A 23,756-nucleotide genomic window follows, 5' to 3' on the forward strand; every position below is an offset into this window, starting at 1 on the left:
TGTTGTCAACATGCAAAAATGATTTCCCGTTGTTTATTTCCCCGGGTTTGGCACTTCCATTTCAAGAAACTTTGTTTGGCATCTATTTCTTGAGAAATTTGTGATCAACTTTTTAAAAGTAATGTAATCAATATACCCCTTTTTAGAGCCCCCCTTTAGGAACCAAAAAAAAGGTTTGGGCCCGGGGGGGCCTAAACAAATTGTGTGGTGTTTCCCCAAACCACAAGGGTTTTTGGGCAACCAGGGAAATTTCCAAAGGGCGGAGGTTTGGTCGCACGAGCTAAAGGGTTTTTCTTGTTTTGGGGTCACATCATACTATATTTTTCTGTCTAAGCTATGCATGATGCATTACGAATTGCTTTGTTGTCGATACAGATAGTAAAGCAGCTGTGGGTGTATATTAGGAAACATAATCTTCAGGATCCAGAGAACAAGAGAAAGATTATATGTGATGATGCTTTGCGATTGGTTTTGAGACAGACTGCACTGACATGTTCAAGATGAATAAGCTGTTGGCAAAACACATTTTGAGACTTGAACCAACGAGTACGAACATGGAACTTGGGGCCACATCTCTAATATAATTTTATTAATAAATACTCTATTTATTACAGTAATCGTTAACTTCTTGCAGAAGAACCTGTTCAAGCCAAGAAATCAAAAGTTGAAGATGATTCTACAAAGCAAAAGTCCGATCCCAGTCTTCTTCCTGTGGTGATATCTGGTGAACTAGCTAAATTTTTTGGAACTGGAGAAAAAGAGATGCTTCAGTCGGAGGCTTTGGGTCGTGTCTGGGAGTACATAAAATCTAACAAACTTGAGGTACTATTAATGTATGCTACGCATGTTTGTTTATCTGATGTGGTATGTCTAGTTTATCTACTAATATTCTTTCTCTCCAGCCTGTCTGTTTTGTCCCCAACATTTAAGCGTTTTCCTGAAAATGTCCCAACAATTAAGATGCAGCATTTTGATACCTAATGATTTGAAAGTGTCACAAATGTCAAAAGGCCCTGAACCTCATTTTTTGCTCTTGGAAAATCAATGTGTGATGCTGGAGGCCTAAGTGCCTTGCAATCCTTGAATGCCAATCCACTTTCTAACTTCAAATTAAATTTGACACGTAGATTTTCTGTCTCAAGAAACTGTTCATGACATTTTAGTGATACTGTCTAAACATGAGGTACCAAATGTTATGTTTGAAATGTTGGGACATTTTTGGGTATGCACTATGTTGGGATAGTCTGAAATTTCCCTGAAATATTGTCTAAACGTTAGGTACCATAATGGGTTTGTTACTAAAGATCGCCATTACAAGATTTTCTTGACCTTGATTCTTTTTCATAGGATCCACTGAGTTCTATGGTTATTCACTGTGATGCGAAGCTTCAGGAGCTTTAGGGTGTGAAAGCATTTCTGCTTTGGGAATTCAGGAGATGCTTTAACGCCATCATTTGCTGAAGCAGTGTTAATGTTTTCTTTTATGTGAATGGTAAGCAGTAAGTTGTCTTTGGTGCACGTACAACACATAGAACTAGGCTTCTACATTTTTATCGGTGTACCTGGTCATTTGTTACTCTTTTAGACGACCTTGCTCTTCTAAGACTACTTTTTCTCTTCTCTCTCCACCCTTTCCTTTTCTAGTTTGCATGTTGCCATATGATTTATAGTAGAAAGCTATTAAGTAGTAATTGAATCTAATTGGTTGAGATGATCGATCTTGTTGCATTCGGCTCTAATCCTCCTCCGTCCGTTAATATATACTAGTATATAGATATTGTTGCAATTCTTTAAAGTGCTAGTAGCTCACTCGAGATGAGATCACCCTATCCCTAATCAGATAGATGGATAAGCCCTTTATAAAGGGGAAATCTGATGACTAAACGAGAGATGGTGGAGTTCATTAGATCTGATGTGGTTCTGTTTTTCACCAGTTGTTTTTCTACTTAAATCAAAAAGCTATTGTCCTCGCATTGTAGCAATTGGTGGCATAGCAGTGTTCTTGATTTTCCAGATTATGTGATTCTGCTACTTGTGCTGGTTGAAGCAATATTATGATGATAACTTCTTTATGATATATTTTGAGCATAAGAGGTGAATCTAACGGTGAGCAGGATGTTGAATAAAAGAACAGTAACAACACGATAGCAGCTTAGAACTTTTGATTTTACTTGATGGAATTCACTAGGAAATAACACCATTGAGTTACGATAGCACAACGATTGACCACCAATTTTGTTCTACTTTTGCAGGTCTGTTGATGCTGTAGTTTGCTAGTTGTTTATGATGACATGACTGATGCTGCCAAACGGAGATGTAATCCTAGTTTCTTTTGATTTGTCTAATGTTTAGATGTATGGAATCACTCACAGGTAGCGACTATAGTTGTAGTGCGACTTGGTTCCTGAATGTAGGCTATAATGTTTTGTAATTATGCTGCTGTAGCTTGTTTAGGATGGTGTTAATCTATTTGCCTTCTTTCCCACTTGACCGCTGCTGGTGTTCAAATGCCCCTTGTATCACACATGTTTATCCAACCAGTTCTAAATTCTAATGCCTTCTTTTCTTGCGATGAATTTTAGTTTTAAGAGGACTTACCCGTATACAAAATGAGATGCTATACTAAATTATAAATGCAGAAGCATGGGGTTGTTGGTGACGTGGTCTGTTATTTGAATGAACGTACAAGTGCAGCCAGGAAGAGAAGGGTGAACAAGATAATTACTGCTTTTCTGGCCCTCTTCTTCAACCTTAACTGGGGATTAAGCTTGTCTATGGCAGCCATCACCAGAGTTATCAGTTCCTGCCCAATCATAAAAACAAAACATGACCTAAAGATATGATTAATCAATCGGCTGATGACCTACTCTTGCTTGATTCCAGATTCTTACCAGTCTTAGTGGCTCCATGTGAAGTATAGGCTCCAGGAACATCTCCACATTCCTAGATAAACAAGAGTTATCAGTTCCTGTCCAAGGAATATCATTAAGCTATGAGGCTTGTGTAAGTTTATGACCAATGACTTGCCTTATCATCACCTTTCCGTGGTAAACATGGCATGTATAGAAGCTGAAACCTTTCCCGAGACGCAAGGGTGCCTTATTCCACTCTGAAGAAAGAGAAGACGCCAGAGAAGGTGAGCAACTGCTATTATAATCAAGGATGGTTCATGGTTGTAAAGAAAGAGGAGCTACCTAGTTTCCAGGATACACCAACCACCATCCCTTCATCCGATGTCTTTTGCACCACGATTTCAATGTTATTCCCCAAGTATTTCATTAGAGATGAGAAGAAAACCATGACTTGCTGAGTAACATGAAAAACATATAGTACTATATCATTCTTTGCAATTTATTTTGATGAAAACATTTGAAAATCAAAGTTTATTAGAACTAGTGTACCTTCTTACCAAGATAAGGTTGGAAGGCGGACACAAAGTTGGAAATGCACGAGCATTCTTCTGATATTATATCTGAGAGTTGATTAACATTTTTATTTTTGATTGCTTCGTAGAGCTTTAGCACTGTTTCAAGAGCTCTGTAGTCCTCTCGAGGCCCCGTGTCATCGTTGGTGCAGCAGGCCACCGCCGCCGCGTGGGTTGTTTTGGTGAAAAGGTTAGGGAAATGTATTGGTTGTGAAATATTGAGTGAGAAATTTGCATGGCGCTGCAGCTTGATTGTTAGGCCAGATTCATGAGCAATGTTGGGTGCAGGGAGAAATGGAGTGGAATTTGTGCAGAAACGTAAGGTGGAGGGAACTGAAGTTGAGGCCATCTAAACATCACGCGTGGAAGTTGGCTCTTTATATTTGAGAGAGAGAGAAGAGAGAGAGAGAGAGTAGGGAATAAAGGTTGAAGGTGGAGTGCAAGCATAGTATCTTGTCAGCTGGTGGCGGGCTATCTTTGCCTTTCGCATGCTGCTGCATAATTTATCAAGCCTCTTTCCAAAACAAGGCAAAATAAATTGTTAGTAATTTTTAATTAAAGTTTTATTGATTTTGACACAGGATTAAGTTATACGGAAATGCTGATTTATGCCTTAAAATATGACCATGGAACTGAGAATTTGGATTTAAAATGAAGGTTGTAATTTTAAATGCATAGTTTAATACCATAAAAATGTGAGAGTGAGAAAGAAAGAGAGACTGATCTTTGCAGTTTTTGTGTTGATCAAGCAAAGCTTGTTGTGTGCCTGCCTTGCTTGTTCCCTTCTCACCGCTGTAATGTGTAGGGCAGGCAGAAAGTTGTCGAATCGTGGAGCCATTGATGTGGTGCACGTTGTTCTGTTGCCGTTGCTGCCTTCTGCTCGCCGCCAAGTCCCTTCTCTTTCTCTTCTTGTTGTGAAAGTGAAAGAAGAAGGTGAAGGCGTCGCTGGATCAAAGTCGGAGTAGCTGTTGGGTTTGAGCTGCAAGCGCTTGTTGCAATCTTTTTTCGGAAATTATATGATAACTGTAGAAATGATAACAATGTAGGATACTATACATTCAACACGATGACCACGCGATCGCTCTCAGGCTCACGTACTTGTACAGTTTCATGAATGAATGTATATGTTGAATTGATCCTATTTAATATTTATCATTTTTCCTTAAGCTTTCAGCTGCTCTTCATTCCACCCTCCATTCAGTTCAGTTGTAGTAATTTGTAACTTCCACCGTAACTATCTGATGTGGAATCGGTTGGGAGTTCGTTAGACAGGTGCTTCTCTTCTTCCTTTCACATTTTATTCCTTACAAATGATTTGTGTTCGTATACGCCATAACGGGCTGCTGTTATGTGAGTACGAGCAGGTTAAGAGTCCAATTTCCATTCGTTTCTCTTGCAAAAAATTGAGGATAACTCATATCCCAATTTGCAACGTTAATCGACATTGGAAATAGCCACCAACATTAGATGAGTCAGTGATTGAATAAAAGTGGTAGACTGGTAGTACATGTTTCAAAATAATCTTCCTCATATTATATTTTTGTTTCCCAAGTATTAGTCATAACAAAACAATTTTTTGAGATACAAAATCGAGAAGTACACATTGTAAGGAAAAATTCTATTGATCAACATTTTTTATGTGTTGAAGATTTCTGCTTCTTTAATGATGTCTTATTGATTGAATTTGTTTTTGCTTAATAGAAAATAATCAAAAACATCATTAATACAACCATCCAATCAAATCCATCGTTGCGGTGCCGGTAGATAATGAAGTGCGTTTTCAAATGAAGCTAGTATCACGCCACAGATCAATATATTTTTAAAAAATTAATTTTAAATTTTAAAATTTAAATTTTAAATTTTAAATTAATTAAACAAATTAGAATCAATATTAACAATGAACAATATGTATAACAATTTTAGTTATACGAAAATAAAAAATCTATACAAATCAATATTGAAGCATAATAAATTTGATACAAATCACATAATATAATATTTAAACAATAAATCATGGAATAGGAAGATAAAAATCTATCACAATAAAGAATTAAATACAATGGATAATTGCTCATCATTTTTAAACTTCTTTATACACTACATTAACTTTAAAATTAAAATCGATGTCATCATTATAAACTAAAACCTTCAATCATTCACGCTTTGTTACTCTTCAACAACTTCCACGGCTCACCTAAAACTACAATAAAATAAAGAACAAAATCAATAATCAATATGTATTAAAACGATCATCCGTAGAGCAAAACATAAAATGTATGAACCCATGAAAGTACATCGAACAATTCACACCATGATTTTGTGGAGGCTTCCTAGCCATCCAAATCAAGAAGATAAAGCTATAGTGACTACAAATTAACATCAATCAAAATGGCAAATAGATAATAAAATTTATTTACCCGGAATGAGAAGGAGGTGAATATGTCTACTGGTGAGAATATATGTAGCATAAATGATTCCATGAATGTAACCAAAAAGCGTCAATAAGAAGCAAATCTAAAACTCAACCTGTTAATTTCATTAAAATCAAATATAAATATAGTAGTAATTGTATACTATCAAATTAAAGAAAAGAATATTAATTAGAAAGAGAAATAGAAGTACCCCATAGCCAAACTTGAGGAAAACACCGAGTGGAGGAAGAAGAATAGCCACGATAATGTCGATGAAAGTTGTTGCATTTACTGATTAAAACTTTGCGGAGATCGGGGAGGTGAAAGAGGATGTGTGTGGTGATTTCCGATGGTAGAATTTTGAAGAAATCACGGCGACGACCATCCATGTTTAAGAGGCAAAGCAAAGCAGAGTATATTTTGTCAATTCAAAAATCGGTGAATCTCCTAATTGCAATTCAAAAATATTGAATCAAATTATCTTTGCTAACCTCCTACTCACTCACGTGTATATGAAATATGGGGAAACTAAAACTAATCTCCACTAAACGTGGGAAACCAACTAAGTAGGATTATATATTTATTAGAATTAGTTTTTGAATTTTATATTAATTGCATTTACATCCCTCAGCATAAAATGATTATTCAAAACCTCCCAAAACTCTCCTTTTATATATTGTATAGATTTAAGAAAATTAAATCGAACTAAATATGAAACCTTAAAATCCTGCGTGCAAGAAAACCGCGACATAACTATTTAGATCACTTCCTCTCCAACCTCCTCGTACACAGTTCCCTGCAACTTACTTTCATGGCAAAGGAGATATCTTTTTCTCAGGCCATCCACATCTCTGTCTCAATACCGCTCATCCCTTCACTATTAAATGGGCCCTACGCACTTTTTATCCCATCTCTTAACTAAAAAGCACCTACAACCCTCCATCTCTTAATCATTTTGAGATGAAGAATGTAGAGTGTTTGAGTGAGAATAAGAGTTTTTTTAAAGTGGATAATTTGTGGGAATGATTTGATATTTATAGATGTGATTGGGGGCTTAAAAATAGAAAAAAATTTAAATATTGAAAAAAACGGCTATAAACGGCTAATATTTTTGGGGGAATTTTTTTTTTTCCCAATTTTTTTCAGAATTTAGAAAAAAAAACAAAAAAAATTTAAACGGATATAAACGACGCCACTACGGCGGCGAGTGGGCGTCACGACGAACGGGAGCTCGCGACTCTCTCCGCGGAGGGACAGGGACAAGATGGGACAAGACGGAGTACCCGCATCGCCGTTCGGATGCTGCCTTGTCTCGCCGAGACAGACCGAGCCCGCATCGAGACAGCCCTGCGGGTGCTCACAAACAACGAAGCCTTCTTGATTGATTTTGTTGTGATCTAACATCCAAGAAGTGGATATCAATGTTATTCCAGGATTGATTATAACAACACACAAAAGAGATTTTATTAAACTCAACAACGTGTATACGATACACCAAATACACGACACGTGGCAACGAAAGACCCAAGTGGGATCGGTCGACTCCAGTCGGTCCATGAATGCTGTTGGAAAATAATTTTAATTAGTTCGCGACAACCCGAAGGTTCATTCCCGACGAGATTTCAGAAAAAAAAGATCAAATTCAATCTTTTGAAATTTAAATTAAATTCGCGACTTTTCGAATATGGGAACAGAGCATGTGAATTTTTCAAAATTAGAGAATTTTTGTTTTTTTTCTCTCTTAATACTCCTTTTTTTCTTATTATTTCACTCATAATATTTATGAATTAACAAAAAAACAGAAATCTCTTATTCTGAAAAATCTGCATGCCCGATTCTATATTCGAAAGGTCAATGAATACAATCTTAAATATCGAAAGGTCAGGAAATTTGATCCATTTTTCAAATCTATCCTTTTCGACCCTATGGCAGTGCCTCAAGCGTAGAGAAACATAATAGTGAAAAGAAAGAAATACATATAAATCATCAAAGGAGAAGAATGAACTTGGTAAGAAATATCATCAAAAGGAAATCAAGATTGAAAATTTGGAAGCAATTTAGAGGATAGGAAGACGAGAGCTTTGGATAATTCTACAAATAGAAATTTGGAGGAGAAAGGGCGTTTGTTAAATCTATCTATACAATATATAAAAAGGGAGATTTGGAGAAATTTACAAAATTGTCATTTAATTTAAAAAATTATATTAAATTAAATATATATAATTTAAAGGCTATTAAATGTGTGATTAAGTGGAGGGAGTGGGAGGTTTTATATAGTCATATGTGATTCTTTAAATCCATTTGTAACTTCCTCCCCATTCTCACTTTTCTTCTAAACATTTCTACATTCCTATCTTCTTTTTATTGGAAATTTTTTAAAAAAAAGAGAGAGAGAAAAGAAAAATAGGAAAGATAATTTGATTCAATTTCTCTTCTAAACGTTTTCTTTTTCCTCCACTCGGTGTTTTCCTCAAGTTTGGCTATGGGGTACTTCTATTTCTCTTTCTAATTAATTTTCTTTTCTTTAATTTGATAGTATACAATTACTACTATATTTATATTTCATTTTGGTGAAATTATTGACGCTTTTTTATTACATTCTTGGAATCATTTATGCTATATATATTCTCACCCAGTAGACATTCATCTCTCTCTCCCATTCCAAGATAAATAAATACTTTTATTCTTTATTTGTCACTTTGATTATGTTAATTTGTAGTCACTATAGCTTTATCTTCTTGATTTGGATGGCTAGGGAAGTCTCCACAAAATGGATTGTTAAACCCTAGGGGATGATTCAAACTCCCCACACTTGGTGATGGTTTCGCTTTTGTGAGTGGGTATTACAACCTAGCCCCATGGATTACTAAACCCAAAGGGTATGGATTCAACTTCCGCCAAACATTATGAGGGGTTATAAGCTGCACTTTAATTCAATGCATGTGATGGTCTATACCCTAGCCCCATGGATTGCCCTAGTCCCATGTGGTGGTACTATACCCTAGTCCCATGGATTGCTAAATCCTAGGGGATGATTCAAACTCCCCATCATTGGTGATGGTTTCGTTTTGTGAGTGGGTATTACAATCTAGCCACATGGATTGCTAAACCCAAAGACACACCTCTATCTAGATGAATACACATCTCATTCACATCGCTTCACTCTTCACTCTTCATACTTACACTTCTTTTATACACACTTAACACAAAATGACCTAGTGTCTATATATAGGAAACTAAGTCAAAGTTAATAACCGACACTACCAAAAACTAGAGAGTTCTAAATATAAGTTCAAGAATATTTTAATAATTTAGAGAGAAACGCATTTTTTTATCTCTAGGTATTGAACTAATATCATCTGCATTCCTATTTTGAAAAATATTACCAATCATCGCTAGACATTGATATAATATCGTCGGAAGGGCTTTTACACATTTGGAGACTTTTTCGAACCAAAATACGTTGTGATTTTCGGGTGCAAATTAGGTTGACAAAACAAATAATAAATCCCTAAAGATATTACTTCTAAGAATATACAGATGTCCAATGCATAGTAAAAGGTGTCGAATCCACGGCGAGGAGACTAATTGCTAAAGCTACAAAATCTAACCAAAAAGTAGTAAATTTGTTTGATTTTGGATTATTGATCCGAGGCGAGTGAAGGACGAATCGAGAAATCGAAATGCAAGGGAATCACGATAAAGAGGAAGACTATTCCTAGCTTGTTTCGGGTCACTTGTTCACGTGAATTCTATGGTCTAATTAATTTATTTATCGGATCGACGATTTTACGTTCTCACGAAGCTAGTCACCGATCATGGAATTTTACACCTAAGATAAGTTGATCACGTCTCCTAGGCTCTACTCACCAGCCACTTGCTCTCTACAAGACGATAGTAATCTCAAAGTTGGCTTCTACGTACATTCAACACCCAAGAGCCACTCCAAACTATCCCCGATCGCTTTAGCCATATGATTCCTTATCTATGTTAGCTTTCTACTCCAAGTTAAAGAGACATTGAAGTTAGGGCCACAAACGGATTAAATTTGCTAGCAAACCTAACACGGATTGAAATAAACACATTATTAAGAACGAAAATATGAAAGTCGATCAAAACATAATCATGGATTCATATTTACAAGCTCCCATAACTAACTAGGAGTAACCCCAAAATCAAGACACTCACAAGGGACAACAACTATATGAGCAAGATTATGGAAAGATTAGCCTCAACCTTGTTCTCCTTCCACTAAAAAATTGACTCCAAGCCTCTTTCTTCCTCTTAAAAATGCCTCCAACCGCCAAAAGATAGTTTTTGAGTCGTTCCCTAGCTATTTTAATTGATGGAGAGAACAACAAAAACGAATTAAATTGGAGATAAAAACATTAAAAACTATTTTTTTAAAAAAATTGAAAATGAGATCGGCGCACGTAATAGAGCGTCGATCGAGTCTCCATCTTTGTCCGGATATGCCCGCCCGTGGCGCACGCCGAGCACTATCCAACGGCTCCCCCAAATAGGCATCGATGGGGCGCCGATCGTCGCCCCTATTGTGAATGCTCTTATGTCAATAGCAAGTTTCTCTCTCATCTATTTTCTGTGTCTTCTCCTTATCTCCTTCTAGTCTTATTTCCTATTTGATATAAATGCAAATAGATAACTGAATTATAGTACTAGCTACACATATGCAAAAGAAAATACAATTTCAAATTGAATTATAAATAATTGAAACATTGTAGGAAAGGAAAGATATAAATGGACGACAAGCAAAATTCTCTATTTTTCAGACGCGCGTAGCAGTAGTTTTTACTCTCACCGTCTCATAGAAATATGTCATTTAGGATTTACATGAAGAGAATGAGAAAAAAGTAAATTGAAATTGTGTAATGGATGGTGGAGCTATAAATAATTAAACGATAAAGTAAAATAGAGGAAAAGAATTTGCTATAAATGGATATGGACTATTTCTACGACACGGATGAAAAAAGAAATATGACATATTCCTATGGGACGAGGTAGACGTGCCCAAGGTTTACCGAACGACATTGAAAACCGAACGTAACAGAATCGTCTGATTTCCAACCGAAATCGTGAGAATTTATCCGAACCGAGACCGTCGATTTTGAACCGTGGTTCGGTTCGAGTTAAAAAATTTGAACCGAAACCCCCGGCACCGCGAAAATTCGTAAACCAAGCCCGCAAAAATCGACGGTTGAACCGTGAAAACCATAAAAATCGTCGAAAACCGCCTGTTGAACGAGGCAAACCGAAAACCGCGGTTTGGAACCGCCGAAGCGCAAACACCTTCGCTTTCGTTCCGGTTTGACAATTTCAAAATCGAACCAGCGTTCAAACCGTGGCACCTCTAGACGGAGGGAGTATTACTTTAAATTTAGTGATGGGAAAATATTGTTTTCGGTCGTTTCGTTGCATTCACTTACAACAAGAAACTTGTACAAATCTTTCCATTTTCCAAGTCGATGTTCCATTCGACCTATTAGGTCCCTACTTAACCTCGACGACCACATTTCCACCAAAATTTGATTAGTTCTACATCTCCGTTCTTTCATAGCTGAGTCATTTTTCCGTTTTAAAAGTTATTTTATAGTTGAATATTTCCATATATGGTAATAATTAACTCAAATTTTCTTTTCAAATTTATTCTACTCTTACTTTATTCTCTATATTTTATTAATTTTCAATTTTATTCTTTCTACTTTTCTTCTCTTGCTTTATCTACTTTATTATATACCCACTCAACACACCTAGGTGGTGTTCGTTTGCAAGATTGTATCAGGGATTAAATTTGTAGTGTGTTTGGTTAGCGAAATTCAATCCCACAATTCGGTCCTAGATGATTAATCATGAGATAATTAGTCCATAGCTAATCCCCTTATGACTAAAATAATCTCACAACTCAATCCTAAATTGTATCTTGGCTTATTTTATCATGAAAACCGAACACCACCTTAATATCTACTTCTTCCGTTTCTGAATTTTTTTACTTATTTCTATTTTAGTAAATGCTTAAAAATTTGTCATCTTTCATTTTCATTTTTAAGTAATCCCATATTTTATTAGTATAAAATTAATATATAAAATAGGATCATATGCTACTAACTTTTTTAACTCCCTTTTTATTAGGATTTCTTAAAAACCGCGTAAAGTAATTGGTAAAAATTATTAAGGATGGAGGGAGTAGTTTTAAAGTTAGTATAGAAAAGAGTGGCTAGGAAACGGGATGAGTATAAATTAAAGGCTAAGCCCAACAGTGGAGTGCGATTTCATTGGGCCCATTACTGGAAATCGGAAACTAAAGATTTAAGAATTTTAACTTTTTGAAGTGATCTCGTCGAGTTCTGGTAGAAGTTTAGAGAGTTGAGTTTGCCGAATCCGAAACCTTCCGAGATAAACAATGGCGGAAGATTTGGTGCTAGATACGGCGATCAGAGACTGGGTGTTGATACCATTATCGGTGGTGATGGTGCTCATCGGCGTCCTCCGTTACTTCGTATCTAAGCTCATGCGTTCCGATCAAGTTCCCGATCTCAAAATCGTCAAAGAAGGGTATCTCGAAACTTTTATTTCTTCTTTTTTTCTATAATTGCTAGTCGATGTCAAAAGCTTGTGACCAGCTATTGAAGTTTTCTGATTGTTTTTCCGGTTACAGGCAACTGATAACTAGGGCGAGGAATCTTAGGGCTGCTGCTAATTTCATCCCTGCCAAGTCGTTCCGTGCTCGTAAGCACTACTACAGCAATGAGGTGACAGAATTTGTTTACAATTTTCATTGTATGTGCTTGTGGTTTGGTAATTAATGAGTACACATGTATTGAAACTTATTACCGGAATTGTCGTTATTCTTTTCTAGGTCTCAGCTAAAATTTCCATGAAGATGATAAGAACAAATATGACTACTTTGATCACTAAACAAAGAGACTTAAGTTAAACAACCAGCCTTGTAGCTTTGTTGTAGTATTCCTCCCCTTCCCCTCCTAATTCCTATGAGAGCTCAATGAAAATCTCAATCCTCCATCTCCAACTCAAACAAAAAGTATGTAGGTTGATAGGAGTATTAATTTTTGTTGCTAGAATCTGAACTTTGCTATGGTAAATATTTATGCTTGACCTGACTAAGAAATTGTCAGGGAGCTCTTGTGAAATCTACTGCCATTGGCATTCATAGATGACTTTAAAGACTTTTTGTGACAGCTGATTTAATGTACTCCATATAAAAACAACTGGTCTTCCCTTTTAAAAGGCTTAAACGGTAACAATTGAATTCCTCTTTTTTCCTTTCATGTGCCTTCCAAGAACATTCACCATGAGAACCAACCACTGAATCCATGTTTATCCAAAAACTTGTTACTTATCAATTATCATACATCTTCTATATAGCCTTTTATGTTTATGCACTTATTGTCTGATGCGCCAACCTTGATTGACTTAAGATGTAGTTTTTCTTATGATTAAATATTGGACTTCAAATTGCAGGAGAATGGATTATTACATGTACCCAAGGGTCAAGCTCAGAACCCACAGGCACAGATGTTTTCAGACCCAAACATGGCTATGGATATGATGAAAAAAAATCTCTCGATGATTATTCCACAGGTGAAGATTCTGCTTGTTTCTTTGCGGTGATACTTGTATTTTGTACAAGATCTGTCTTTACTGACGTGCTTGCCTTTTCTGTTGAACAGACGCTTACGTTTGCATGGGTCAACTTTTTCTTCTCTGGATTTGTAGCAGGTGTGTCTTTTTTTCCTTTTTCTTTCATTCATTCCTTAGATTTTGTGAATGTTGCACAACCGGAGATACTTTCCATGTGGAGAATTATGAACACTTCATATTGATTTTTGTGTCCGACTACTAAACTCAAATATCATGTGTCAATGGTGGAATTTTGGTATTGAATTATTTATAACCTAGCTAGCCTGGCATAAATGGTGCACATCTTGTTTTCGCAGCAAAGATCCCATTTCCTCTTACTCAGAGATTCAGGGCAATGCTGCAAAATGGCATAGACTTGAGCACTGTCGATGTTAGTTACGTCAGCAGTCGTTCCTGGTATTCTCCCTACTCATGTCATGAAAAAAAATCATATCACAAATTCACAACCACAGTTTCTATTGATTGAATTTGTGATTGTAGCTGATGTATAAAGTAAGTGATTAACATCTTTCTCTTGGCAGGTATTTTCTAAATCTTTTTGGGCTAAGGGGTCTCTTTAGTCTTATTCTTGGAGAAGACAATGGTCAGTATTCTTGACCTTTTGCCAATCCTCAATATTGTATCTTAGTTTGAAACAACACTAGAGCAATCATAGAACCAACCAGATATATATCTATAGACTATTTTTTATTAGGAAACTAACATGAGTACTTGATCTTCACCAGCAACTGATGATACACAGCGCATGATGCAAATGGGTGGATTTGGATTTGACCCAACCAGGGTAAGGCTATGCATTCTATCCTTCCCCCCTTCATATATGCTTTTATGAACAAGAACAGCTTATTTAGTCTCCAATAAACACGTTTAGGTTATATGAAACCATTTTCCCGAAGTCAATAAAGTGGGTATGATATGCTCACATGTTCTTTTCTGATTTATTTTGGGGGTGGCTGTGGAGGGGGAAAAAGTTAATTTTTATTCCAAAGAGGTTTTTTTGTTCTACTTTGAATAATGGTTTCTTGAGGAATTGATGAGTAACTAATTTGTATTCTCAATTTTATGGGTGCTCAAGTATATTCTTCAATATGTAAATATTTAGGGTTTTTTAAGTTTTCAGCATTTGATCAACTTTTACTGGGTTCAATAATTTAGCCGGTTCACAACTACTTTCTCTGTCCCAATGAAGATGACATATTTCTAAAAATGGAGACAATACTATCTCTCCACTTAACACACAAAACTACACTACATAAAATCTTGTGTCGGCCAAGAAAGGGGTCATTTTCGTTGGGACTGAGGGAGTATATGTTTATAAGGATCTCTCCATTTGGAATGCGAATAAAGTATTACTATAATTTATAATTTTCATCAGTGTTTCAATTATTGACACTCAAGCAGCCCTACATCAGCATGATTTTCTTGTAGATGTGGTCATTGTTTAGTGAGTGCCTAACTTTTGAAAAGCTCACTGACCAAACATTCATCTGTCAATTTGGCAAAAGAACCAATTTGTCAATAGGTTCAAGACCATTGTAGAACTTGACACCTTATAATGAGTCATTGTTAAAAATATCCATTCTTATATATAGATAATTAGATATTAAAAAAGCGACAATGTTATGCTGTTTCTGGGGGGAAATTAGAAGTGGTGTCTGTCTTTTTTTTTAATAAATTCTGTCATCACGAATGTTTGTTTTGATAGCTCCATATTTTTCTTGTTGGATCAGAGTTTGGGTGCAGAGAAAGATAATCTGGACATTGTCCAACATGACTGGGCGTTGCCAAAATTTGAGCAGCGAGCAGAATCAGTTTTGAAGAAACTTGTCCAGAAATAACCGAGTACATACGTTAGTGCTATTCTGCTGCTATCCACCATGCTCTTCTTGGTGTCTATGCGCCGTGATCCAAGTACTTCAGAATGAAAGGGTGTCTATTGTCGTGGATGAAATCAGCCAAAACCGCATGCCTTACATTGTTTGCCCCCCTTTTTAGTTAAAGAAACTATCTTTGATATTGGTTAATGGTAATACTGTGCCTAGCTGCTGACATCTTATGCCACGGAATTAGAGTATTGTTAATCTTAAGGAATTTCCCAATCGTACTACTGTAAAAGTGTATTTTTCTTTTCGTTTAAAAACATGTCTCCCTCCATTTCATAGTAGTGAGTCTAGTGACCATAGCAGTGAGAAGAAATATGTTGATTTTTACTTAAAAAGAGAAATGAGTTTACTAATGGAACATATCAAAATGACAAAATAACTCCACTTCTATGAAACGGAGGGAGTACACTTTGTCAGATAAGAGAGTGTACTACTCTCTTTATAGGATTGAGTTTTAACAAGTAAATAGTGGTGGCTTTTCATGGATAATAGATCTCACTTTTATTATAGAGGTACATTTGTAAGTAGATAATGGTTACTTTTGGATTTGTTGTAAATAAATTATAATGATGGAATAAAAATGTACAAGGATACTTTGCAAAAAAAGTACTTCATATTGCTTATTGAGTAGGAGTAATGTTTTGTGGGACAAACTAAAATGATAAATTGAGCATATTCTGTGTAGAAGTCAAATAATTTTTTGAAACTCTTGCGAGTCAAAAAGTACTTCGTATTGCTTATTGAGTAGGAGTACTTTAAATGGTGAACGGAAGGAATATTATTTCGTGCAATGAATAGTAATTGAAGTTGGGAATGGGTTTATGAATGTGAATTGGTTTTGGCGCGAGAGACAGGAGTTGGGAAGTGGGGCAAAATGCAAAGGGTTGCGTGGTGATGAAATAATGTGGAAGGGAAGCAGTGACAACCTTGGACTTACACATGTCTACCAAATTGCAGCACTAATGATGCCCCAAAATCATCTTGGCTTCAGGGGATATGTCAACCTTGGACTTACACATGTCTACCAAATTGTAGCACTAATGATGCCCCAAAATCATCTTGGCTTCATGGGATATGTGTCCCTCCAGACACGCTTAGCTTATTCATTTAATACCGCCTTTGATTTCTCCAACTTCACAATCTCAATTAATCCACTATTATGGAATAATTTATTGTATTATTAATGTCGACTAATTGGTATGCCTGATATTTAAGTAATAGTCCTATTCCTACATATGTGCTTCAATTTGTTGAGTGAGGTGACTCTTGAACGTCTACTTGTAATATTGGCCCCTTTAATCAACTGATAGCTAGCGTGACCCTTGACACTTACTAAAAGAAATCAAACACGTACATAATTTGACAAGCATGATCAATCAGTGACTCATCCATTCCAAATTCAAAATCGTCGTGGATTCTAATAATATCACTCGTCAATTTCGATTAGTGAGGCCAATATTTCCTTCTTAATTAATGTACAGTATTCATTTTAACATCCAAACATATGTGGAGCCTAAATAGTGAATTACTACAAAACTCCAAAAACTAATCTAACTTTTGAAATGCGAATCCAACGCTTCGTGAGTTTTACGTATATAATACAAAAAGAAGTCCATATTCATATTAGGATGGTAATCTAAATAGGAGTCAAATATGGTGACTCAAAAGTTGATTAGTTCATATATACAACATTAACACAATAACGATGAACATGTTAGTCATTCGTGTTCATAACAAGGTTGAACAACCGAAGTCTACACAATTTGTGAGGTGATCAACCCTCACTAAACAGATCAGTTACAAGAAAGAACAAGATCTAAGCAACTACTTGATTAGATCTTCCTGAAACATCAATAAACGGTTAGTAACTTTAAGGAAACAATCAAAGCCTAAAAGATAGACAAAGAAAAGAGTAAAGCGAAAGAGGATCTTGAAAAACAGTAGGCTCAAGTTGCACCACGTACAACCGCACAGGTCTATTAACACCGAGCCCACAAATCCCCAAATCTCAGCTTGATTTGCCACAAGAGTGAAGAAGCAACAGGTAGACCACAATCCACCAATGATGTATCTCAGAACCCTAGATCCAGTAGCCTTGCAATCGAACCAACACAAGACTACACACCACACTCTCTTCATAACAATTGTAACAAAATGGAGTATAAGTAATACTCCATATTTCTTCTTTCGTCCCTTTAAGTGTCTTATTTCATCCATCCTATAATAATACAATGCCAAATTCTTTACATATACAAATTTAATGCAGATTTTTAAAAAGTATTTACCGGTTTGTTGGCAATGAAAGAAAATTCAATTTTATAGTGATTTGGAAAAAAAGAAGTTTGCCGAATGAGAAATTTTTTTATTTATATTCTGGCTATTGGCGTGCTCAACTTTTATTATATTTTTAATTTTAAATAAAATACGTCAATGGTATTGGTATTTTTTCTCTCTAAACACAAAATTGAATTTTTTTCCCAAGTCACCCTAAAACCGAATTTGCCCGATCACGGTATTAATTAATTGAATCATGAAGGTTTATTGGAACATGGCCAAACAAATCTCCATCTTCGTAATATAAGATGTGGAAAAAAAGGTGACACTTGCTCAATAACGGTATGTCGGTATACTCACATAGAGTGTAACATTATATATATGTACAATTCAAATTCAATAGAATCGACCAAACATATCAATGAATCAAACACGATTGAGAATGTTAAAGGTTGCTTCTCACTATCGTTAGTAGAAGAGTTTGATACGCAATATTAAAAGAAATAGATGAATCCTCAAGCTAAGACAAGTGACAACTCTTTACTTTAGTATGTCCTCTTACATTTTATTTGTCGTAATATATATGACCTTATACAAATTGAGTGGAAATGTATAAGGACCTAATTTGTCTAATATCATTATCTTAAAGTTTTAAACCCTTACATAGATTTTCTTTGGTAACCGTTTACTGTATTAACCTCTCATTTGTAAGTCCTTATTTAAACAATCCCGAAAATGATATTTTCATCTTCACCATCTCATGATTTTTGAACGAGACTAAAGAATCTATATTAATATGCATATTGCATACTCTCCCCGTCACATCATAAACGAGATGCTTCTTTTAAACACTTGTTTTGCGAAATGATCATGAAGAAAGTAAAGTAAGAAAGAAAAAATAATATAGAGAAGACGGATCGGAGGGAGTTCTACAGACAAATATCACAAAAAATATGTCAAGTTTAATCCACGGTATATCATAAAATTCAATCATTCAGCAATAAATCTATGATTAAGTTGTTCTTAAGCGCACACATAAGCACTACGCAAAGTGCGTACTTTTAGTTAAAATGGTGTTGCAATATGGAGCATATTTTAAGATACTTAGCTTGTTCCAAGTTTTTATAAACTAAATACATGTTGGGATCGTCGACTGCACATTAGTTTGATATTGTCCGCTTTGGGTAGAGCCAAGCCCGCACGGATTTGTTTTTGGGTCACTTCCAAAAGACCTCAAACTAATTAGGGATGTATAGCACTTATATACTAATCCAATTTCGCTCACTCATCCGACGTGAGATAGGTTTGACCCAACAATACATTACGGAAATATTTTGGGATATTTTATTGTTCTTATATTTGGATAGGAATATTGGCGTGGCCTTCTACATTTTTACTTATTAATTCCATCATCGTTTTTCATAAGAGAATGTAGGGACAGATGTCACATAAAATAAAATAGAAGTCGGGGTAGCAAAGAATCTTTGTGTGTGGGTGTCCAATTGGGGTAGTGACGCCCAGGCAAAAGGCATGGGCCACACCACAATACACGTAAATCAAATGAAAATAAGTCGGACGGGGCCCACCACCAATACAATCGTGCTCCGCCTCCACGACCCTAATAGCTACTTATTCATTCACTTTAGGCTTTAGGGTATATACGCTTTGGGCTTATCAGACTTTCTCTACAATATTTTTCAAACTAATCCATCCCAGCTCTATATTATTATTTTAAAATATCCTTTATTATATATTATTTTATTCATCTTAAAAATATTTATTTTAATCCGTCTCACAAAATTATTTTTTTCTATTACACTTGCTTCAATTATTTTCCTCTTTATAATTCGTACTACTTTACTACTTTCGCATTAAAATTTATATCGTCTAAAAAATCTTTATTATTAGGGGATGAATCTATTTATAGAACATTCTCACCACCTTTTCTCGTTCTCTTTACCACTTTATCACATTTTCTTTTTCTTTCTCATACTTTAGCAATTGGATAATAAAATATGTTACGTTCACAAGTGAAATTATTATTTTTGAATAAAAATATCTCATTTTACTTAGTCTATTTTTGATGTCACGCATTTTACTATATCAATCAACTTATATTTTATAATAAAACTAATATATTAAAACAAGAGTAATATTCCACTAATTTTTTCACTCACTTTTTTCATATTTCTTAGAACTCATGTCATGTCAAATTTAAGATTTTAGTCCTTTCTATTTAATTTTTTTGCGTCGGATTATAATTGACAAATTGTGTAATGTGAATGGAGATAATATACAGAATCTATTAGCTTCCACGTATTATAGAATTTATAGCAATTGGTGCATTTGTGTTTCTTTTTTATTCATTAAAAAGTGGCTGGGCATCAATTACAATTATGCTACTTGTATTGAAATTGTAGGTGATTCGATCTCATGGCTCAAGCTATATATTGAAAAGTGCATTTCTATTTGACAGGGTGTTTTTTATTAAGTGATAAATACACATCTATACTCTATAGGCCACCATTTTATTGATATGCATATAATCCTGGCAGTCTTAATTCTTGGCCGCTTAAATCCGTGAAATGATCATCTAATCTTCTTATGCTAAATCATGTTTTAACAATTAACTAATTCTTTAGAATCAAATGATTTGGATCTAAAATAGAACAATGACCAGATTCTTGATTACACAATTGGCCTGAGATACTGCGCACATTTCTTCCTATCTCTACAATTAAATATTCCCTTATCTAATGATTTAACAACCCACAATATTTTTGTAAGTAGTATGTATTCTTGCTAATGTCTGTCACTTTAAATAACTGTAATAATAGTACTATGAAAATTAACTTAAATCCTTCAGTTCTTTAACAATGATACATACATATGTATAGAATATATAACTAATACTTCAGCGACTCACGTTCCTTTTGGGACGTCCTAAGATAAGTGAGTCATTTCCTTTTTTGGTATTCTCTCTTTTAGGCCATCCACAATGGGGCGGACGATGCGACGGACGATGCATTGTCCGCCCCTTAGTCCGCCACTGCAGCACCACGGACTATGTGATTTCCTTAGTCCGCGCCCTATGCATCTGGTGCGGACGATGAATCATTTTTCGCATAGTCCGGCCTATAGTCCGCCCCATTGCAGGGGGCGGACTATGCACACATTTTTAATTTTTTTTTGTATTTTCTTCTATATATATCACCAATTTTTTAACTTCATTTCACACCTTTCACTCCACTCTCTTCCCCATCTCAATTTCTCTCTAAATTCAATAATGAATTCCGACGATTTCCATATTTGCAAGCATAAATATAAAAAATAAAAAATAAATATTGACAATAGGATATGCCTTTAATTTGTGGTGTTTTTATATTTTTATTCTTGCTAATTGATATATTTGCAAGCATAAAAAATAGGATTAATGAATTTTTTTAGTGTTTAAATATTCAAATAATAAATAAAATGCTTAGGGCGAGGCTTAGGGTGGGTTATAGTCCGCCCCATTGCAGGTGGAAGGAGCGGAGGATAAAATGCTGATGTGGCGGTGCATAGGGCGAGGCTTAGGCGTCGTATAGTCCGTTCCCTATACTATATATATGTCTATACTTTTTAATTAAATGCATAAATAAATTATATTTTTTTTTAAATAAATCAATTTTTGGTTATACGAAATTTGGTTGCATAGCTTTATTGTTTTCATATAACTAAACATTTTATGTTGAAAAAGAATTAATTTTGCGAGATCAAGCTTTAAAACCTAACGGTATTGAGCAGGAGAGAGAGGGGAGACAAGGACAGGAATTGAGCGGTGATGACTGCGATCCAGCGTGGCGCCATCTGACGGCACGTATGTGGGACCCATGTCACGAGAGTACTTCTCTTGGAAAGCAGCATTTGGGTGGACCCCACGGCTAGTGGACGAGATTGAGATATCGAAAAGGAGTCCACGTCGGCCGACTGCTGGGTCCCATTTGCTAACGATCATAGCTGGCGCGGTGGCCCCCGCACTAAAGTAACGCCACCGGCCTTCGTCCATTATTTGGCCCACATACACCAATTCTATGCACACATCAATCCTTAACTTTTTTCAATCTTTTAATAAACTTTCCCATTGACCATTCTCGATCTCACCCTTCATTTCAAGTTTCCAATTCATCTTTAAAAAAACAATTTCTTGAGTTTTGATGAATAAATTATACCAATTTTAATGCAAAATACATAAAGTGTATAAAATAAGAGAACTATACAGATAAAATAGGAAAAAAGAAAGATAAAATATACTACCTCCATCCCCAAATATTGTCACACTTTGACTCGGCACGGATTTTAAGAAATGTAATGAAAGTGAGTTGAAAAAGTTGATGGAATGTGAGTCCTATTTTTAAAGTATTAGTTTTATAATAAAATGTGAGTATGAATGAGTTAGTCGAATATGAGGTTTACTACCAAAAATGATAAAACAGTGAAGTGTGACAAAATTTCAGGAAATGACCGAAATGGTAAGCTGTGACAAACTTTCAGGAACGGAGGTAGTAATAAAATATAAAAGAAAAAGCTAAAAGTAATAATAAGTTCAAAGTAACTTTCCATTTTTAATACTACTATATGACTAATTTTGGTGAACGATCGGAGATGGAAAGATAAGATTATATTTTGTGGACGGTATTTGATCTGCGTCTATGTTTCAGACATGAGATTATGAATTTCATTCGTTTCAAACTTATGGAAGAAACTAAGCAAGAATATCCAATTTTTCATGCGGCTAAGAATCCAACCATTAGTACTGAAGTTGTTTATATTAATAAATAAATTAATGTGACACTAGTACAATAAAATTAAAACAAAATCGTATGTGTTTAATTTAATAGTACTACTAAATTTTCAAATTATTATAGGAAATAATCACCATGGAGCAGTATATATTTGACAAAACATGATAAGAATCCAACCATTAGTAATGAGGGGGATATAGCTAGGTGTCATGCATTGTCTATCACTCCCAGGGCCCCACTAGATCATGGGTCATCTAGGCCCGACCCTTTGGTCACATAAGGTCCAACCCAAAGCCACTTTGGCTCTGATATCAGTTGTTGGGATCATCGACTGCACATTAGTTTGATATTGTCCGCTTTGGATGGAGCCAAGCCCGTACGGATTTATTTTTGGGTCATCCCCAAAAAACTTCAAACTAATTAGGGATGGATAACACTTATATACTAATCCAACTTCCCTCACTCATCAGATGTGATATGGGTTTGTACCCAACACTTTCCGCCCTCTAAAACTGAGTTATTTTTTTTATAGTAAAAATAATGCTCCATATCTCTTACTTTATTTTATTATTTATCTCTCTACTTAACTCATTTGAAACGATTTTTTTTAAATATGTGTTCAAAAGAAATGCATCCAATAGAGTGACCAAGGGAATATAATTTTAAAAAAATAGGCTCTAGTCGCATACATATGCCCTCTCCACGATGCCATAAGGAGCCATTCAAGAAAAGGGGATAAACTCCCTTATTTCTCCCTAACTCATGCCACATCAGCGCCACATCAGCACCAAAATTTATCCCCAGTTTTTAGCCAACTTTTAGCCAACCTCTGCAATGGTTTCTCCCTTATTTCTCCCTTATTTCTCCCTAACTCAACATTTCATTTTTACATCATCACTAATTTAATTGTTTTATTTTTATATATAATAAAACTAGCTTATTTAATTTATAAGATAAAACAAATAATAGTAATAAAGTTCGTTGTATTAAACACGGGTACACATTACAACGAAGAAAATTGGGGGGGTGGCTGCTGCATTCGAGCGATCTCGCTTTGTATGTAGCGGGAGATATAGTTGTTGATTGGGTTGTTGGCGAAACCCGCTACATCCCATCCGGTGGGAGCGGGAGGTACCTCTTCTTCGGAAGAAGAATGTGATATTTCCTCGTCGGACTGAGCACGAGACGATGAATCAGAACTCATTTAATAAAGATGGAGAGAAAAAAGATTGAAAATTTGTGTGAATGAAGTTTGTGGGTGATGAATGGAGGAAGAGGATGAAATATTTATAGGGGTGGAAAT

General features: G+C 35.4%; 2 protein-coding genes and 2 pseudogenes across 2 annotated transcripts; 2 read left to right on the plus strand and 2 right to left on the minus strand.

Annotated features, from left to right (window-relative positions):
- The first annotated feature begins 336 nt into the window (after window positions 1–336).
- On the plus strand, window positions 337–1,401 carry LOC125198751 (annotated as a pseudogene).
- Window positions 1,402–2,630: 1,229 nt separating this feature from the next.
- LOC125198752 lies at window positions 2,631–3,773 on the minus strand. The gene is made up of 5 exons (XM_048097040.1): window positions 3,402–3,773; window positions 3,195–3,306; window positions 3,028–3,109; window positions 2,892–2,943; window positions 2,631–2,803 (listed from the first exon to the last, which is right to left on the minus strand). The coding sequence occupies exons 1-5, from the start codon at window positions 3,771–3,773 to the stop codon at window positions 2,669–2,671; spliced, it is 753 nt and encodes a 250-aa protein (XP_047952997.1). The 3' UTR covers window positions 2,631–2,668.
- A 1,807-nt stretch (window positions 3,774–5,580) lies between these two features.
- On the minus strand, window positions 5,581–9,808 carry LOC125198753 (annotated as a pseudogene).
- Window positions 9,809–12,129: 2,321 nt separating this feature from the next.
- LOC125198749 (ER membrane protein complex subunit 3-like) lies at window positions 12,130–15,676 on the plus strand. The gene is made up of 8 exons (XM_048097038.1): window positions 12,130–12,405; window positions 12,509–12,602; window positions 13,333–13,452; window positions 13,542–13,590; window positions 13,809–13,908; window positions 14,034–14,095; window positions 14,238–14,296; window positions 15,243–15,676. The coding sequence occupies exons 1-8, from the start codon at window positions 12,254–12,256 to the stop codon at window positions 15,348–15,350; spliced, it is 744 nt and encodes a 247-aa protein (XP_047952995.1). The 5' UTR covers window positions 12,130–12,253; the 3' UTR covers window positions 15,351–15,676.
- Window positions 15,677–23,756: the final 8,080 nt, after the last annotated feature.

Source organism: Salvia hispanica, unplaced genomic scaffold, assembly GCF_023119035.1.
Source record: "Salvia hispanica cultivar TCC Black 2014 unplaced genomic scaffold, UniMelb_Shisp_WGS_1.0 HiC_scaffold_234, whole genome shotgun sequence".
Lineage (NCBI taxonomy): Eukaryota > Viridiplantae > Streptophyta > Magnoliopsida > Lamiales > Lamiaceae > Salvia > Salvia hispanica.

Coding starts and splice junctions, on each gene's coding strand:
- LOC125198752 (XM_048097040.1), bottom strand. CDS start 3,773: ATGGCCTCAACTTCAGTTCCCTCCACCTTACGTTTCTGCACAAATTCC. Junction 3,110..3,194: donor TGGTGTATCCTGGAAACTAG/GTAGCTCCTCTT, acceptor CTCTTTCTTCAG/AGTGGAATAAGGCACCCTTG. Junction 2,804..2,891: donor ACATGGAGCCACTAAGACTG/GTAAGAATCTGG, acceptor ATGATTGGGCAG/GAACTGATAACTCTGGTGAT.
- LOC125198749 (XM_048097038.1), top strand. CDS start 12,254: ATGGCGGAAGATTTGGTGCTAGATACGGCGATCAGAGACTGGGTGTTG. Junction 13,909..14,033: donor TACGTCAGCAGTCGTTCCTG/GTATTCTCCCTA, acceptor TTCTCTTGGCAG/GTATTTTCTAAATCTTTTTG. Junction 14,096..14,237: donor TATTCTTGGAGAAGACAATG/GTCAGTATTCTT, acceptor GATCTTCACCAG/CAACTGATGATACACAGCGC.